The sequence below is a fragment of the Pristiophorus japonicus genome, chromosome 1, assembly GCF_044704955.1.
Source record: "Pristiophorus japonicus isolate sPriJap1 chromosome 1, sPriJap1.hap1, whole genome shotgun sequence".
In the NCBI taxonomy this organism is placed as follows: Eukaryota; Metazoa; Chordata; class Chondrichthyes; family Pristiophoridae; genus Pristiophorus; species Pristiophorus japonicus.
Window position 1 is genome coordinate 148935286 of NC_091977.1, and position 20142 is coordinate 148955427.

Genomic DNA, 20142 nt, shown 5'->3' on the forward strand with positions numbered 1-20142 from the left:
CCGACATAGTGTAGCCTCCATTTTTTAAAATAAATTTCCTTCAATATCCTTAAATAACGAACTATAAACTTACATAAAGCTTCACTGTGCAAAATGCAGCCTTCTCCCCTCAATCCTTTTACACACTGAACTTCTGTTCCGTTTTTAAAATGACACCGTTAGCGCCGGGTGTGTCCTGGGTCCAATTGGTTTTTGCTAGTGGGTTCCTGAGCAGACGGTAAATCAGGCGATATCGCCGAATTTTCCACCCGGGGTGCTAGCTCAGCGTTGCACGCCGATTGGCATCATCCAAAAATGGTGAAAACATCAGGCAGGCGATAAGTTTTAACGCCACCACAAAACCACTGCCGAAATTTCCGCCCGGGCGCAAAATGTTGTGCGACTTGTTTAGCGCCAAAAAAAGTTGTTTTTGCAATTTGCCCAGGCGAAAACCCGGTCGCAAACCTGGTGATAATCTAGCCCTTAATGTTTTGAAAGCTAAAAGCAGCGTAGAGTGAATTGTCTGTAAATTTCTAAAATGTAAACCAGACACCAAAATCTATTTTTATAAACAGAAATAAGTACATCTGTTTAGTATAATTTTCCAATCAGCAATATTTTTTAACAACAGTACCCCATTTATTTTAAATAATGGCATTTAGAAAATCTAGGTAATTAAATATTATGGTCTTAAATGAATTTTCAGTAACAAAAAGACGAAAGCAAGCCCTGTAATCAACTTCATCTCCAACTGCTAGTTCTGTACTCTGCAAAAAATGGCCAACCTAATTTCAAGGTTATTTTTAATCAATAAAACAGAGGTAAACTTGCCAAATATGTTTATTTCCTCCCTCCAAAATAAGCAGTAAAACATACCTGCTTCAACAGTTAATGCATTTCCACGTTCAGTTTTGGGTAAAAGATCTGTGCGCTCTTTATTAGTCACAGGAAACCTCTGAATTAGATTGCGTATGGCATGTTTCATACTGTGAGTTAGCGTGCAGGTCATGACCACCTGAGCCATCTCGAAACCATCTTTTTTCTTTATTGTAAGAAATCTGTGTGCCCCTTTTCTAAAAAGAATGAATTAATTACTGTTTTTCAAACAACGTTAAAAGGCAAAATACTGTAAACATAAAAGAAAAGGGAACTTTGCTGTAGGAAAAGCATTTTTACTGCAGTATGGCTCTATGAACAGTGAACTAAAATAGTCATTAATGAAAAATGTTAAACCAAATTAAAATTATTTCGTAACATATAAAACAAATTATTCTGTGCAGCTAAACCACAATGCTGCAATACTTGCAGAATAGCCCTGCTCTGCAACTTCTTAAACACAGTTTTGCTTTCTCTTCATAACAGACACAGCTTCATCTGAACAATGTAATAAAAATATCCACTGAAAACTGTACCAACGTGCACTTATGTAGTGACATGTGCCAGAACACATCACATGGGCCGGGGTTAGGGGGAAAGAAGGAAATGCAAACACCAAACATCATTTGGAAGAAGAGAGTAGGTAACCAATGGCAGGTTTTGAGCATGCTTTAAGGTAAGGAGTTTGAAGCAAAACAGTGGTGTTTAGAAAAAGATTTCCAAACTACAAAGGCATTATGGCTGAAGGTTTGGCCACTGTTGGAGCAGAGACTGCTTCGGTGAGGGGAAACAGGACACAACAGGTCAGCATTGGAAGAGTAAATAATGAGTGGTGCGAGACTGTGAAAAATTTATAATCAAAACAACTTATACTGATTATAGCGCCTTTTACGTAGTGAAACATCCCAAGGCGCTTCACAGGAGTATTATGCGATAAAAAATTGACACCAAACCGCATAAGTCAAAATTAGCACAGGTGACCAAAAGCTTGGTCATAGAGGTAGGTATTAAGGAGCGTCTTGAAGGAGAGGGGTAGAGAGGCGGAGATGTTTAGGCAGGGAGCTCCAGAGCTTGGGACCTAGGCACGGCCACCAGTGGTTGAGTGATTACAATCAGGGATGCTCAGGAGGACAGAATTAGAGGAACGCAGATATCTCGGGGGTTTGTGGGCTGGAGATTACAGAAATAGGGAGGGTTTTGAAATCGAGGTGTTGCACAAGGATTTTGAAACTAATGTTGAGGGGAGCGAAGCCAAAAGTAGCTGACGAGAACATGGATAATAGACGAGCAGGATTTAGTACTGGATGCGAGTGATGTGGGATTTGTGGAAGTTTGTGGGATGCTGGCAAGGAGATCGTTGTCGAAGTAGAATTTGGATGTGAAGGATTGGATGAGTTTCAGCGGTGGTGATGAGAGGTAGGTGATGATGTAGGAGTTTGTAATAACAGTCATAGTGATGGGTAGAATGCGAGGTTTGATTGGAGCCTAGTCAGCTAATGGTCACAGATTGTACACAGTTAGGTCTACTCTGCGAGAACAGCTGGGGAAGGGGCCAGAAAGTGGAATCAGGTGCTAGGGTGCGGAGTTTCATGCAGAAATCCAACAGGAAGTCTTTATTCTAGCCAACTAAATAGTACAGCTCTAATTCATCCACAACTTGATGTCAGGCAAGCAGTTGGATAGAACTGTAAACGTCGTGGAGATCAAGGTAATGACCGAGAGGTAAAGTTGGAATTTCACCAGTGTAAATGTGGAATACGATCCCCTGCTTAAAGATAATGTTGACAAGAGGCAATATATAGATAAAGAGTGACAGTGAGACTCGAGGATGGAGCCTTGAGCAAACCAAGAGCGACTGCGTGAGGGTGGGGAACTCTGCAGGAGTACTACTGGCTATGTTGAGATGAGTAGGAATGGAACCATAGGATAGTGGTACATTAAGGTGAACAATAAAGTAGTAGAGGAGAATAGAATTATCAATCGTAATGAAGGCCTTGGAAAGATCACTGAGGACAAGGCAGGATAACGTACCACCTTCACAAAGGACATAATTGGTGACTTTGACCAGGGCACTGCCAGTACTGTGGAGAGAGTGAAAACAAGACTGAAGGGATTTAAATAGAGTGTGGTTTTGGGGGTGCTGGGGGGGGGGAGGAGGGGTGCAGGGGGGGGAAGAACAGAGAGTTTTTCCAGATAATGACAAACTAACTGTAATGAATTTGATAACAGTAACACTTGGAACTAGGTTATATGGAAAACTACAAGTGGATTACTGTTACTTCATTATAGTACAAGGTGAATATAATCTCAAGACACAAGAGTTCTATTTTCTCAAACAGGTAGAGAGATAGTGTTTATTTTAATCTGTCCACCTGTAAATTTATTTTAAGTGGAGATTATGCGCTGCTTCAGAAATCAACTCAACTGTTGACGCATGTGAGTTTAGAGCTTTTTCCTAGGCTTTCCCCATGCACATTTCTTCCTCCTCCATCTCCACCACCAAGAATTATTTTCTACACTCATGGAGATAAAGGTAATTAATTCTCACAAAAGAAGTTGCTCAACTGCTTTTTTGTGGATGGTTAAGGTATGTCAGAGTTTTCTCCGGTACTGAGTAACTCTACCCCATTTGGCTATTGCTGACAAAGTGTTTGATTTGCAGGTAGCAAATGGATCATTTTCATTGAGTTCATTTTGGGGACTTTATTCTGCCTGATGGAGCTATGAAATTCCGATGTCCCGGGTCCATACGAAGTTTCTACGGACCCTGGAAGGCATCGGAAAAGCCGTTTTATAGCACGCAATGCGCATGCACTGAAAACTAACTTTTCCGATCTGTCAAGTTTCTGGCTTGACAGATCTCACGCATATCGAGAGCGAGGATACTTGCAGGGCAAGATTTCTGATATTTACGCATATCTTGCCCAGCAAATGTCCTCAAAAATCTTGCGCCTGAAAAAGCTTTTACAGGCACAAGTGTTTAAAAATACACAAATATTTTAAAATAAAGTTATAAAAACACATTTTATTGTTAAAAACCCTCCCCACAGCGGTAAGTTTATTTTAAGGCATAATTAAAAAAAATTGTTAAAAAGTCGGGAAAATATATTTTTTTTTAAAAATAAGAACTATAATTTAAATGAATCTTAAATATGTAGTGTATTTTTCTATTTTTTTAGTGTTGTGTGTTTGGGGGAGTTTCTCATTCATAATAATGGGAACTCCAACTTAGGGAGTACCCATTATTATGAATGAGAAAATATTGTACCCTGATTGGCTGCTCAGAGCCATGTGACTCCAGTTCCCGCATACGGACGTCCCAACGTGCACGCGCTCCGATGCTTAGGGAGTGAAGGTCTCAAGATCGGAAGCTCGAGCAGGCACAGCAGGAACAAGTAAGTGTGCATCTTTTTTAACTTTTACAGTTGATTGCCTGTGGGAAGACCTCGATCGGAATTTCAGGCCCATTATAAGAACATAAAAAATAGGAGCAGGAGTAGGCCATACGGCCCCATTTAATAAGATCATGGTGAATCTGATTATGGACTCAGCTCCACTTCCCCGCCCGCTCCCCATAGTCCCTTATCGTTTAAGAAACTGTCTATTTCTGTCTTAAATTTATTCAATGTCCCAGCTTCCACAGCTCTGTGGCAGCGAATTCCACAGATTTACAACCCTCAGAAGAAATTTCTCCTCATCTCAGTTTTAAATGGGCGGCCCCTTATTCTAAGGTCATGCCCTCTTGTTCTAGTCTCCCCCATCAGTGGAAACATCCTCTCTGCATCCACCTGTCAAGCCCACTCATAATCTTATACGTTTCGATAAGATCACCTCTCATTCTTCTGAATTCCAATGAGCAGAGGCCCAACTTACTCAACCTTTCCTCATAAGTCAACCCCCTCATCCCCAGAATCAACCTAGTGAACCTTCTCTGAACTGCCTCCAAAGCAAGTATATCCTTTCGTAAATATAGAAACCAAAACTGCACACAGTATTCCAGGTGTGGCCTCACCAATACCTCATATAGTTGTGGCAAAACTTCCCAGCTTTTACACTCCATCCCCTTTGCAATAAAGGCCAAGATACCATTGGCCTTCCTGATCACTTGCTGTATCTGCATACTATCCTTTTGTGTTTCATGCACAAGTACCCCCAGGTCCCGCTATACTGCGGCACTTTGCAATCTTTCCCCATTTAAATAATAACTTGCGCTTTGATTTTTTTTCTGCCAAAGTGCATGACTTCACATTTTCTAACAATCTCCAGCTTGACAGATCGGAAAAGCTGGTTTTCAGCACATGCGCATTGCGCGCTAAAACCCGCTTTTTCCAATGCCTTCCTGGGTCCGTAGAAACTTTGTACGGGCCCGGGATATCGGAAATTCTACCCCATTAAGTGGCAACAATCTTTCCACTTTCTTCGTGCATACAACGCAGCACCATTTAACAATAATTGATTTATTTTCACGTGTATTTACATCATCAGTGTAAAATAGTGGGAAGACTGAAAATAGTTAAATACAATGTAAATATATCAAAATACGCATCACAATTGTGATCTGTTTATGTTCTAGTTGTTTATTAGCTAGAAGAATCTGCATCACTGACCCTGAACAATGTATTCTGTAAAACTGGTTACAGAAGGATACTCAAACATGTAAGCAAACATGTCCCAACTCTTTGTGACTCACCCTTTGCTTTTAGAGATCAGGCCAAGGGACTGGGCAAGACGATGAATAAATGCCCTTTCTGTACTAGTCAAGGAGGATGGAAATTCCATTTCTAGAAGAAATAAAATGATCAGTTATTGCTAGTACAAATGTCAGTTATGTAATATTTTATCTAGTTTTCACAATTTAAAATGCCTTTCGTACATCAAATCAAAGGCAGTCCCTCGGAATAGAGGACGACTTGCTTCCACTCTTAGCAAGAGTTCTTAGGTGGCTGTACAGTCCAATACGAGAACCACAGTCTCTGCCACAGGTGAGACAGATAGTCGTTGAGGGAAAGGGTGGGCAGGGAGCCTGGTTTGCCGCACGCTCCTTCCGCTGCCTGCGCTTGATTTCTGCATGCTCGCAGCGACGATATTCGAGGAGCTCAGCGCCCTCCTGAATGCACTTCCTCCACTTAAGGCGGTCTATGGCCAGAGACTCCCAGGCGTCACTGAGGATGTCGCACTTTATCAGAGAGGCTTTGAGGGTGTCCTTGTAACGTTTTCTCTGCCCACCTTTGGCTCGTTTGCTGTTGACAATTTCTGAGTAGAGCACTTGCTTTGGGAGTCTCGTGTCTGGCATGCGAACTATGTGGCCTGCCCAGCGGAGCTGATCAAGCGTGGTCAGTGCTTCAATGCTGGGGATGTTGGCCTGGACGAGGACGCTAATGTTTGTGCGTCTGTCCTCCCAGGGGATTTGCAGGATCTTGCGGCGTCATCGCTGTACAGAGAGTACAGCATACTGCTAAAATCCCTAATTTTGCAATTAATGGTTAAACATTCTTTCATCAGTCATGTTTATTAGTTCATCAAAGCAATGAACCTCTCTAGAATGAAAGCTTACTATACAAGGGCAGTGGGCTCTACAAACACAGTATCTGCTGTCAACAAAAGAAATGGAACCCAAACAAAACTCTAACTTCAAAGAGTATATTATACAAGGTGAATCATGGGAATGATTTCCAGGTTGGGAATCATATAGAAACATAGAAACATAGAAAATAGGTGCAGGAGCAGGCCATTCAGCCCTTCTAGCCTGCACCGCCATTCAACGAGTTCATGGCTGAACATGAAACTTCAGTACCCACTTCCTGCTTTCACGCCATACCCCTTGATCCCCCGAGTACTAAGGACTTCATCTAACTCCCTTTTGAATATATTTAGTGAATTGGCCTCAACTACTTCCTGTGGTAGAGAATTCCACAGGTTCACCACTCTCTGGGTGAAGAAGTTTCTCCTTATCTCGGTCCTAAATGGCTTACCCCTTATCCTTAGACTGTGACCCCTGGTTCTGGACTTCCCCAACATTGGGAACATTCTTCCTGCATCCAACCTGTCCAAACCCGTCAGAATTTTAAACGTTTCTATGAGGTCCCCTCTCACTCTTCTGAACTCCAGTGAATACAAGCCCAGTTGATTCAGTCTTTCTTGATAGGTCAGTCCCACCATCCCGGGAATCAGTCTGGTGAATCTTCGCTGCACTCCCTCAACAGCAAGTATGTCCTTCCTCAAGTTAGGAGACCAAAACTGTACACAATACTCCAGGTGTGGTCTCACCAAGGCCCTGTACAACTGTAGCAACACCTCCCTGCCCCTGTACTCAAATCCCCTCGCTATGAAGGCCAACATGCCATTTGCTTTCTTAACCGCCTGCTGTACCTGCATGCCAACCTTCAATGACTGATGTACCATGACACCCAGGTCTCGTTGCACCTTCCCTTTTCCTAATCTGTCACCATTCAGATAATAGTCTGTCTCTCTGTTTTTACCACCAAAGTGGATAACCTCACATTTATCCACATTATACTTCATCTGCCACGCATTTGCCCACTCACCTAACCTATCCAAGTCACTCTGTAGCCTCATAGCATCCTCCTCGCAGCTCACACTGCCACCCAACTTAGTGTCATCCGCAAATTTGGAGATACTACATTTAATCCCTTCGTCTAAATCATTAATGTATAATGTAAACAGCTGGGGCCCCAGCACAGAACCCTGCGGTACCCCACTAGTCACTGCCTGCCATTCCGAAAAGTACCCATTTACTCCTACTCTTTGCTTCCTGTCTGACAACCAGTTCTCAATCCACGTCAGCACACTACCCCCAATCCCATGTGCTTTAACTTTGCACATTAATCTCCTGTGTGGGACCTTGTCGAAAGCCTTCTGAAAGTCCAAATATACCACATCAACTGGTACTCCTTTGTCCACTTTATTGGAAACATCCTCAAAAAATTCCAGAAGATTTGTCAAGCATGATCTCCCTTTTACAAATCCATGCTGACTTGGACCTATCATGTCACCATTTTCCAAATGCGCTGCTATGACATCCTTAATAATTGATTCCATCATTTTACCCACTACTGAGGTCAGGCTGACCGGTCTATAATTCCCTGCTTTCTCTCTCCCTCCTTTTTTAAAAAGTGGGGTTACATTGGCTACCCTCCACTCGATAGGAACTGATCCAGAGTCAATGGAATGTTGGAAAATGACTGTCAATGCATCCGCTATTTCCAAGGCCACCTCCTTAAGTACTCTGGGATGCAGTCCATCAGGCCCTGGGGATTTATCGGCCTTCAATCCCATCAATTTCCCCAACACAATTTCCCGACTAATAAAGATTTCCCTCAGTTCCTCCTCTTTAATAGACCCTCTGACCACTTTTATATCCGGAAGGTTGTTTGTGTCCTCCTTAGTGAATACTGAACCAAAGTACTTGTTCAATTGGTCTGCCATTTCTTTGTTCCCCGTTATGACTTCCCCTGATTCTGACTGCAGGGGACCTACATTTGTTTTTACTAACCTCTTTCTCTTTACATACCTATAGAAACTTTTGCAATCCGCCTTAATGTTCCCTGCAAGCTTCTTCTCGTACTCCATTTTCCCTGCCCTAATCAAACCCTTTGTCCTCCTCTGCTGAGTTCTAAATTTCTCCCAGTCCTCAGGTTCGCTGCTATTTCTGGCCAATTTGTATGCCACTTCCTTGGCTTTAATACTATCCCTGATTTCCCTTGATAGCCACGGTTGAGCCACCTTCCCTTTTTTATTTTTACGCCAGACAGGAATGTACAATTGTTGTAATTCATCCATGCGTTCTCTAAATGTCTGCCATTGCCCATCCACAGTCAACCCCTTAAGTATCATTAGCCAATCTATCTTAGCCAATTCATGCCTCATACCTTCAAAGTTACCCTTCTTTAAGTTCTGGACCATGGTCTCTGAATTAACTGTTTCATTCTCCATCCTAATGCAGAATTCCACCATATTATGGTCACTCTTCCCCAAGGGGCCTCGCACAATGAGATTGCTAATTAATCCTCTCTCATTACACAACACCCAGTCTAAGATGGCCTCCCCCCTAGTTGGTTCCTCGACATATTGGTCTAGAAAACCATCCCTTATGCATTCCAGGAAATCCTCCTCCACCGTATTGCTTCCAGTTTGGCTAGCCCAATCTATGTGCATATTAAAGTCACCCATTATAACTGCTGCACCTTTATTGCATGCACTCCTAATTTCCTGTTTGATGCCCTCCCCAACATCACTACTACTGTTTGGAGGTCTGTACACAACTCCCACTAACGATTTTTGCCCTTTAGTGTTCTGCAGCTCCACCCATATAGATTCCACATCATCCAAGCTAATGTCTTTCCTAACTATTGCATTAATCTCCTCTTTAACCAGTAATGCTACCCCACCTCCTTTTCCTTTTATTCTATCCTTCCTGAATGTTGAATACCCCTGGATGTTGAGTTCCCAGCCCTGATCATCCTGGAGCCACGTCTCCGTAATCCCAATCACATCATATTTGTTAACATCTATTTGCACAATTAATTCATCCACCTTATTGCGGATACTCCTTGCATTAAGACACAAAGCCTTCAGGCTTGTTTTTTTAACACCCTTTGTCCTTTTAGAATTTTGCTGTACAGTGGCCCTTTTTGTTCTTTGCCTTGGGTTTCTCTGCCCTCCACTTTTCCTCATCTCCTTTCTGTCTTTTGCTTTTGCTTCCTTTTTGTCTCCCTCTGTCTCCCTGTATAGGTTCCCATCCCCCTGCAATATTAGTTTAACTCCTCCCCAACAGCACTAGCAAACACTCCCCCTAGGACATTGGTTCCGGACCTGCCCAGGTGCAGACCGTCCGGTTTGTACTGGTCCCACCTCCCCCAGAACCGGTTCCAATGCCCCAAGAATTTGAATCCCTCCCTGCTGCACCACTGCTCAAGCCATGTATTCATCTGCGCTATCCTGCGATTCCTACTCTGACTAGCACGTGGCACTGGTAGCAATCCCGAGATTACTACTTTTGAGGTCCTACTTTTTAATTTAGCTCCTAGCTCCTTAAATTCTTTTCGTAGGACCTCATCCCTTTTTTTACCTATGTCGTTGGTACCAATGTGCACCACGACAACTGGCTGTTCTCCCTCCCATTTCAGAATGTCCTGCACCCTGAATATCTTGGGATTCAGATGATAAACTGCTAGAATTTTGCTCCTCCAGACTGTGAGGTTGTCTTAACTATTAAATAGGATTACTGCCCAACTATCAGTTTTCCTCTCGACACTCATTCAAACATTCCTTCACCTTATTATTTTCTTTCAGGTTCCTGTGACGTGCCCTATTCTCCAGTTGGCTGCATTGGCAGCCATCCTGCACCAGCTCCCTACCAATACTGGCCTGTAACTCCCCCCACCTCCAGGAGCACATGCAGAGAAGTTCAAAGTGTTTTTCTATTTCTGCCTGTTGGAAAATGACTTGCATCTACCCTGTCCAGTGACTTGGCTGCAACCAAACCTTGCTGCATCAGAGAATCAAAGCAAAAAGTTCTCGCAAATCAATGTACACGAGATATAGCATTTATCGTGCCAGTTATAAAGCTGATCAGAGACTCCCAAAAAAACTTCAGAATAGTGGAGATTTTGCCTGAGTTTTCACATAAAGGTGAGATAGTGGGAATAAAAGGTGAAAGAGAAAGTGCAGCAATTAGATAGGATGATAAGAAATACTGAGGGAAACCAAAGAGGAAACAGCAGAGCATCTGACCACAATCTTTCAAACAACCCAAGATATGGAACTTAATGACAACATAAGAACATAAGAATTAGGAGCAAGACGAAGTCAGACAGCCCCTCGAGCCTGCTCTGCCATTTAAATAGATCATGGCTGATTTTCGATCTCAACTCCACGATCTCCATATACTTTGATTCTCCTAGAGGCCAAAAATCTATCTACCTCAGCCTTGAATATACACGATTCAGCATACACAGCCCTTTGGGGTAGATAATTTTTTAGATTCACAACCGAGAAGAAATTCCTCCTCATCTCAGTCTTAAATGGCCGACCCCTTATCCTGAGACTATGTCCCCTAGTTCTAGACTCTCCAGCCAGGGGAAACAACCTCTCAGCATCTACCCTGTCAATCCCCCTCAGAATCTTGTATGTTTCAATGAGATCACCTCATTCTTCTAAACTCTAGAGCGTGTAGGCCCAATCTACTCAATTTTTCCTCATAGGACAACCCTCTCATCCCAATCTAGTGAACCTTCGTTGTACTGCCTCCAAGGCAAGTATGTTCTTTCTCAAATAAGACCAAAACTGTGCACAGTACTCTAGGTGTGGTCTCACCAAAGCCCTGTACAACTGTAGTAAGACTTCCTTACTCTTGTACTCCAATTCCCTTGCAATAAAGTCTAACATGCCATTTGCCTTCTTAATTGCTTGCCGTTCCTGCATAACTTTGCGTTTCCTGTACGAGGACACCTAAATCTCTCTGAACACCAACATTTAACAGTTTTTCGCCATTTAAAAAATAGTTTTTCTATTCTTCCTACCAAAGTGAATAACCTCACATTATACTCCACCTTATTGTCCACTCACTTAACCTGTCTATATCCCTTTGCAGGCTCTTTTTGTATCCCCCTCACAGCTTAAGTTGTGCCAGAGGAATGGATGGTCGTCAACGTAACACCTTTGCTCAAGATGGGTCAGAAATAAACTGTGTAACTATAGACTGATCAGCCCAACATCAGTAGTAAGCAAGCTTCTAGAGGCCATAATACAGAATAAAATTAATACTTGCGTACAACATGGATCAATCAAGGACAGCCAGCGCAGATTTGTAAAAGGCAAGTGGTGCGTGACTAGTAGACAGCAAAGAAATTGGGAGTATGGCATACTGCAAAGACTGGTCAATGAATTAACTGGAATGCACAAATTTAAGACCATCACCAAAAGAAAAGAAAAGGTTCGAAGAATGTATTTATTTTACACAGAAAATTGTTAGGACATGGAATGACCTACCAGAATCAGTAGTGGAAGTAGAATCGAGTGAATACATATTTGAAAAAGTAGGACGAGTTAATTAAGCTTTTAAAAAAAAACTTCCAAACTGAAATGGATACATATACTGTAAAAATCTTAAAAGGTATAGGGAAAGGGCAGGGAACAGAACTAAGTGGATAGTTCTTTCAGAAAAACTGCGCAGGCACAATAGGTTGCATGCTTACAAGTCAGCTTGCCTCAACTGGTAACACAGAACTAACTTGTCTAAGGTAACTTGGAAAATGGTGTGTTAAAGCTTGAAAAGCTTGAACACATTTTAAGGCTAATGCCTCAGTGTAGTACTGAGGGAAGGTTTCAGTGCAGAATAGAGGAAAGTCCCATCTCGAGTGAGATGTTAAACTGAAGCCACGTTTGCTTGCTCAGAGGAGAACTTACATTTATATAGAATCTTAGGTTTTGCCACTGGCACACATCGCTGAAGTGAAACGGCGCAATTAACCCTTTTGAGTACTGAATGTCTTTTGGAACTTGCACATTTGTTAACTGCCAAAATTGATTTTTCTCAAAGTGCTTGAAAGCCAATGAGGTACTTCTAAAGTAGGAAATCTAACAGCTAATTTGCCCACAGTAAGGTCCCATAATCAGCAATGAGATAATTCCAGTGTCCCTGACTACTATGTGTGCGGAAAGTGTGTCCAGCTGCAGCTCCTGACAGACCGCATGACGGCACTGGAGCTGCAGATGGACTCACTCTGGAGCATGTGCGATGCTGAGAATGTTGTCGATAGCACATTTAGTGAGTTGTTCACACTGCAGGTAAGGGTTAGGACAGATAGTGAATGGGTGACCAAGAGACAAGGCAAGAGCAGGAAGGTAGTGCAGGAGTCTCCTGCGGTCATCTCCCTCCAAAACAGATATACCGTTTTAGATACTGTTGGGAGATGACTTACCAGCGGAAGGCACCAGCAGCCAGGTTCATGGGTGGCTCTGCTACACAGAAGGGCGAGAAAAAGAGTGGGAGAACTATAGTGATAGGGGACTCTATTGTAAGGGGAATAGATAGGAGTTTCTGCGGCCGCAACCGAGGCTCCAGGATGGTATGTTGCCTCCCTGGTGCAAGGGTCAAGGATGTCTCGGAGTGGTGCAGAGCATTCTGGAGAGGGAGGGTGAACAGCCAGTTGTCGTGGTACATGTAGGTACCAACGATATAGGTAAGAAGCGGGAAGAGGTCCTACAAGCTGAATTTAGGGAGCTAGGAGTTAAATTAAAAAGTAGGACCTCAAAGGTAGTAATCTCTGGATTGCTACCAGTGCCACGTGTTAATCAGAGTAGAGGGAGCAGGATAGTTAGAATAAATACGTGGCTTGAGCAGTGGTGCAAGAGGGAGGGATTTCAAATTCCTGGGACATTGGAACCAGTTCTGGGGGAAGTGAGACCTGTACAAAAGGGACGGTTTGCACTTGGGCAGGACTGGAACTGATGTCCTGGGGGTAACATTTGCTAATGCAGTTCGGGAGTGTTTAAACTAATATGGCAGGAGGATGGGAACCTATGCAGTGAGACAGGGTGAAGTAATATGGAGTCAGAAACAGATGGTCGAAAAGTAAAAAGCAATAGTGGAAGGCCGAGTAAACAAAGGCAAGAAACAAAAAGGGTCACACTACATCATAATTCTAAAAGGACAAAGGATGTTAAAAAAACAAGCCTGAAGGTTTTGTGTCTTAATGCAAGGAGTGTCCATAATAAGGTGGATGAATTAACTGTGCAAATAGATGTTAACAAATATGATGTGATTGGGATTAGAGAGACGTGGCTCCAGGATGATCAGGGCTGGGAACTCAACATCCAAGGGTATTCAACATTCAGGGAGGATAGAATAAAAGGAAAAGGAGGTGGATTAGCATTGCTGGTGAATGAGGAGATTAATGCAATAGTTAGAAAGGACATTAGCTTGGAATCTATATGGGTAGAGCTGCAGAACACCAAAGGGCAAAAAACATTAGTGGGAGTTGTGTACAGACCTCCAAACAGTAGTCGTGATGTTGGGGAAGGCATCAAGCAGTAAATTAGGGGTGCATGCAATAAAGGTGCAGCAGTTATCATGGGTGACTTTAATATACATATAGATTGGGCTAACCAAACTGGAAGCAATACGGTGGAGGAGGATTTCCTGGAGTGCATAAGGGATGGTTTTCTCGACCAATATGTCGAGGAACCAACTAGGGGGGGAGGCCATCTTAGACTGGGTGTTGTGTAATGAGAGAGGATTAATTAGCAATCTCGTTGTGCGAGGCCCCTTGGGGAAGAGTATGGTGGAATTCTACATTAGGATGGAGAATGAAACAGTTAATTCAGAGACCATGGTCCAGAACTTAAAGAAAGGTAGCTTTGAAGGTATGAGGCGTGAATTAGCTAGGATTGATTGGCGAATGATACTTAAGGGGTTGACTGTGGATGGGCAATGGCAGACATTTAGAGACCGCATGAATGAACTACAACAATTGTACATTCCTGTCTGGCGTAAAAATAAAAAAGGGAAGGTGGCTCAACCGTGGCTATCAAGGAAAATCAGGGATAGTATTAAAGCCAAGGAAGTGGCATACAAATTGGCCAGAAGAAGCAGCGAACCCAGGGACTGGGAGAAATTTAGAACTCAGCAGAGGACAGAGGGTTTGATTAGGGCAGGGAAAATAGAGTACGAGAGGAAGCTTACAGGGAACATTAAGACGGACTGCAAAAGCTTCGATAGATATGTAAAGAGAAAAAGGTTAGTAAAGACAAACATAGGTCCCCTGCAGTCAGAATCAGGGGGAAGTCATAAAGAGGAACAAAGAAATGGCAGACCAATTGAACAAGTACTTTGGTTTGGTGTTCACTAAGGAGAACACAAACAACCTTCCAGATATAAAAGGGGTCAGAGGGTCTAGTAAGAAGGAGGAACTGAGGGAAATCCTTATTAGTCGGGAAATTGTATTGCGGAAATTGATGGGATTGAAGGCCGATAAATCCTTAGGGCCCGATGGACTGCATCCCAGAGTACTTAAGGAGATGGCCTTGGAAATAGCGAATGCATTGACAGTCATTTTCCAACATTCCATAGATTCTGGATCAGTTCCTATGGAGTGGAGGGTAGCCAATGTAACCCCACTTTAAAAAAAAAAAGGAGGGAGAGAAAACGGAATTATAGACCGGTCAGCCTGACATCGGTAGTGGGTAAAATGATGGAATCAATTATTAAGGATGTCATAGCAGCGCATTTGGAAAGGTGTGACTTGATAAATCCAAGTCAGCATGGATTTGTGAAAGGGAAATCATGCTGGACAAATCTGCTGGAATTTTTTGAGGATGTTTCCAGTAGAGTGGACAAGGGAGAACCAGTTGATGTGGTGTATTTGGACTTTCAGAAGGCTTTCAACAAGGTCCCACACAAGAGATTAATGTCCAAAGTTAAAGCACATGGGATTGGGAGTAGTGTGCTGACGTGAATTGAAAACTGGTTGGCAGACAGGAAGCAAAGAGTAGGAGTAAATGGGTACTTTTCAGAATGGCAGGCAGTGACTAGTGGGGTACCGCAGGTTTCAATACTGGGGCCCCAGCTGTTTACATTGTACATTAATGATTTAGACGAGGGGATTAAATGTAGTATCTCCAAATTTGTGGATGACACGAAGTTGGGTGACAGTGTGAGCTGCAAGGAGGATGCTATGAGGTTGCAGAGTGACTTGGATAGGTTAAGTGAGTGGGCAAATGCATGGCAGATGAAGTATAATGTGGATAAATGTGAGGTTATCCACTTTGGTGGTAAAAACAAAGAGACAGACTATTATCTGAATGGTGACAGATTAGGAAAAGGGGAGGTGCAACGAGACCTGGGTGTCATGGTACATCAGTCATTGAAGGTTGGCATGCAGGTACAGCAGGCGGTTAAGAAAGCAAATGGCATGTTGGCCTTCATAGCGAGGGGATGAGTACAGGGGCACGGAGGTGTTACTACAGTTGTACAGGGCCTTGGTGAGGCCACACCTGGAGTATTGTGTACAGTTTTGGTCTCCTAACTTGAGGAAGTACATTCTTGCTATTGAGGGAGTGCAGCGAAGGTTCACCAGACTGATTCCCGGGATGGCGGGACTGACCTATCAAGAAAGACTGGATCAACTGGGCTTGTATTCACTGGGGTTCAGAAGAATGAGAGGGAATCTCATAGAAACGTTTAAAATTCTGACGGGTTTAGACAGGTTAGATGCAGGAAGAATGTTCCCAATGTTGGGGAAGTCCAGAACCAGAAGTCACAGTCTAAGGATAAGGGGTAAGCCATTTAGAACCGAGATGAGGAGAAACTTCTTCACCCAGAGTGGTGAACCTGTGGAATTCTCGACCACAGAAAGTTGTTGAGGCCAATTCACTAAATATATTCAAAAAGGAGTTAGATGTAGTCCTTACTACTAGGGGGATCAAGGGGTATGGCGAGAAAGCAGGAATGGGGTACTGAAGTTGCATGTTCAGCCATGAACTCATTGAATGGCTGTGCAGGCTCGAAGGGCCGAATGGTCTACTCCTGCAACTATTTTCTATGTCTATGTTTCTAATGACTAGTGATGCTGGTTGAGGGATAAATATTGGCCAGGGAGAGTTCCTGTGCTCTTCTTTGAAGAGTGCCATGGGATCATTTATGTCTACCCGAGAGGATGAAAGGGCCTCTTAGCGCCTCATCCAAAATACAGCACTTCCAACAGTGCAGTGCTCCCTCACTGCACAGAAGTGTTCGTCTTGATTGTATGCTCAAGTCTCAATTGGACTTGAATCCAGAATCTTGACTCGGAGGCAAGAGTGCTACGATTGAGCCAAGATATCCCACTGCAGTATTCAAAAGGCAGGTGTTCTGCCCAACTTTTCTCTCTCAAATCAACACCACAAGAACAGATTAACTGGCTATTCATTTCACATGGTTTGTGGGACCTTGTAGTTCACAAATTCGTTGCTGTGTTTGTCTATCTAATAATATTGACTGCACTTTGAAAATAATCCATTGATAGTAAAGTGCTTAGGATATCCTAAGGTTGTGATAAGGGACTAAATAAATTTGTTTCTTCCTTCAATGATAGTGCCGAGAAAACGATTAAAAGGACATTTATTTTGCAATGCACATGTTCTAAGCAAAGTAGGACAGTAACTTAAATATGGAATTTAGCTTCTAAATTATTTTATTTTTCAATTAAGTTTTTAAATAAGACAATACGAAATCAAAAGCATTATCCAATGACTTTCAAAATAATCCAAGTTTCATTATACAGATATTAATATCAAAGAAAATTAAAAATAATTTTTCAACAAATGCACTTTTACTGCATCCACCTTTTTGATCACTGTAACGGAATCTCTCTAGGGCGATGTTAACTGCAATTTTCACTTCTTCATCAATCCGGATATCCTTGAATCCTTTGGCTTTAGATGCAGCTTGGCTTGACTGGGCACTGCCAGGTCGTGGGGACACACTTGTAGGCCTTGACATATTAGATCTAAGGAAACAAGGATGTTGTTGAAAGGTTTTACATGTAAAACCTATCTTAAATCAATTCTACACAATGTCCAATGACATAACTAGTATTCAAACAAAACTAAAATTCCTACTCGCTCTACGTAACTTGGTTGAGTTTCACTGCTCAAAATGAAATTTTAATATTTCACAAGTATGTACCAACGTTTCATCATTCTTGACACCTATAATTCCTCAATATTTACTAGTTCTACATCCCTTATAAATGATCATATTGATTAAAAATTATCTGAATGGTATCCCAGTGAGTCATACATTAAATATATTCAGCAGTACACAATTCAAAATTCACCCTGAATGCCGAGTACCAAGTATAGTGAGACTAAGCATATAGGGAACTTTGTTGGAAGCAAGCGAGCCACATTTTCCATGCACCTGCAACAGTTGGTGATTCTTTTCTCCACCACACCATTGCATATCATTCACCACCAACCACCCAAAAGAAAAAAAGGAGAGAAGCCACGTTAAGGAGAGAAAAGACAATGAGAAACAGAAGAGGAACAAAAAGAACAAGACCAGAGAAAGAAACACAATCCGAAACAGGCAACAGAGTGACCATATTCTCTGACTTACCGTGTGCAACTGCACAGCAAATCAACTAGCACATTGGAAAATCTTGAGGTAACGAAAGGCGCTATATAAATGCAAGTTTTTCTTAAGTATTTTGATTTTTTTTTAAATGTATGGGACACACTTGCTCCTCACTACCTGTTGTCACAATTTTGGACATACATTTGTCAATATTTTCCATTCAATTTTGCTATCAACTATCAATGCGCTTGCAAGCTCTGAACATTAGGTGACTGTGGAGTATTCTAACTCTGAATGGGGTATTTACCACAGAAAAGCCAAAGTTTGACAGTTTCCACGATTTGAGAGATTACACTGATTTTTGGCTCTGTGGAATGGGGGGGGGGGGGGGGAGAAGGAGGGGGGGCACAGCGCAGCCTGTGGAGGAGCAGTGAATGACAGACCGTAACCTCAGGATTTCTGTGTTAACCTGTGCATGTGCTAAATTCTGAAGGGGCCTAGTCTTTGCCTTTTAACTAGAGGGGTTTTATAAAACCTATCTGGCTGCTTGCCACACTGATGAATTGAATAGAATGAAACTCACAAGGTGTCACAATTGCTCCTGAGGAACAAAGTAGGCCATTTCTGGCAATAGCAGGTACTTTGAGATTGCAAATGACCCCCCTCTCGGATGATTAACCAATGAACATTGATTAACCAATTAACACCTCAGTTCACTGATGAGTGGGCTTTAAATTTACTCCTTTCCCAGGCAAATGTCTGATCAGAGCTGCTAATATTAGGACAGGTTACTAAAAGCTTGGTCAAAATGGTAGGTCTTAAGGATAGAAACATAGAAAATAGGTGCAGAAGTAGGCCATTCGACCCTTTGAGCCTGCACCACCATTCGATAAGATCATGGCTGATCATTCCCTCAGTACCCCTTTCCTGCTTTCTCTCCATACCCCTTGATCCCCTTATTCATAAGGGCCATATCTAACTCCCTCTTGAATATATCCAATGAGGAAGACTTGCTTCCACTCCTAAAATGAGTTCTTTGGTGGTTGAACAGTCCAATACGAGAGCCAAAGACCCTGTCACAGGTGGGACAAATATGTGTTGGAGGAAGCGGGGGGGGGGGGGAAATGGCACTGATTTATCACACGCTCCTTCCGCTGTCTGCGCCTGACCTCTTCACGCTAGCAGAGTTGAGATTCGAAGAGCTCAGCACCCTCCCGGATGCACTTTCTTCACCTCGGGCGGTCTTCGGCCAGGGTCGCCCAGGTGTCAGTGGGGATGTTACACTTTATCAGGGAGGCTTTGAGGGTGTCCTTGTATCGTTTTCTCTGCCCATCTTTGGCTCGTTTGCCGTGGAGGAGTTCAGAGTAGAGCGCTTGCTTTGGGAGTCTCGTGTCTGACATGCGGACAATGTGGCCTGCCCAGCGGAGCTGACCAAGTGTGGTCAATGGTTCAATGCTGGGGATGTTGGCATGGTTGAGGACGCTGACGTTGGTGCGTCTGTCCTCCCGGGGATTTGCAGGATCTTGCGGAGACATCATTGGTGGTATTTCTCCAGCGACTTGGTGTCTACTGTACATGGTCCATGTCGCGGAGCCATACAGGAGGGCTAGTATTACTGCAGCCCTGTAGACCATGAGCTTGGTGGTGGATTTGAGGGCCTGGTCTTTAAACACTTTTTTCCTCAGGCGGCCGAAGGCTGCACTGGTGCACTTAAAGGGGAGAGGTGGAAAGGTTTAAGGACGGAATTCCAAAGCACAGGGCCACGACGGCTAAAAGCAAAGCCGCCAATGGTGGGGCAAAGAAAGTGTGGGATGCATTGCAAGAACATCGAGTTCAGAGTTATAGAGTTGGAGGAAGTTGGAGATGGGAAGGGATCCGGCCATGGAGAGGTTTAGAACATGAGGATGAGAATTTTAAAATCAAGACGTTGATAACATAACTGGAACTACTTTTAAAAAAAAAAAAAAATTCGTTGAAGGGATGTGGGCATCGCTTGCAAGGCCAGCATTTATTGCCCATCCCTAATTGCCCTCGAGAATATGATGGTGAGCCGCCTTCTTCAACCGATGGTGAAGGTACGTCCACAGTGCTGTTAGGGAGGGAGTTCCAGGATTTGGTCCCAGCGACAATGAAGGAACAGCAATATATTTCCAAGTAAGGATGGTGTGGGACTTGAAGGGGAACTTGCAAGTGGTGGTGTTCCCATGTGC

General features: G+C 43.1%; 1 protein-coding gene across 1 annotated transcript in view; it reads right to left on the bottom strand.

Moving 5' to 3' along the window:
* ythdc2 (YTH domain containing 2) overlaps positions 1-20142 on the bottom strand; it is a 138020-nt gene that overhangs the window by 114807 nt on the left and 3071 nt on the right. Inside the window, exons 2-4 of the mRNA XM_070883727.1 lie at positions 17200-17363; positions 5546-5636; positions 856-1052 (exon numbers count right to left, since the gene is read on the bottom strand). Coding sequence (XP_070739828.1) covers positions 856-1052; positions 5546-5636; positions 17200-17363 — 452 coding nt within the window. The remainder of the gene's footprint in view (positions 1-855; positions 1053-5545; positions 5637-17199; positions 17364-20142) is intronic.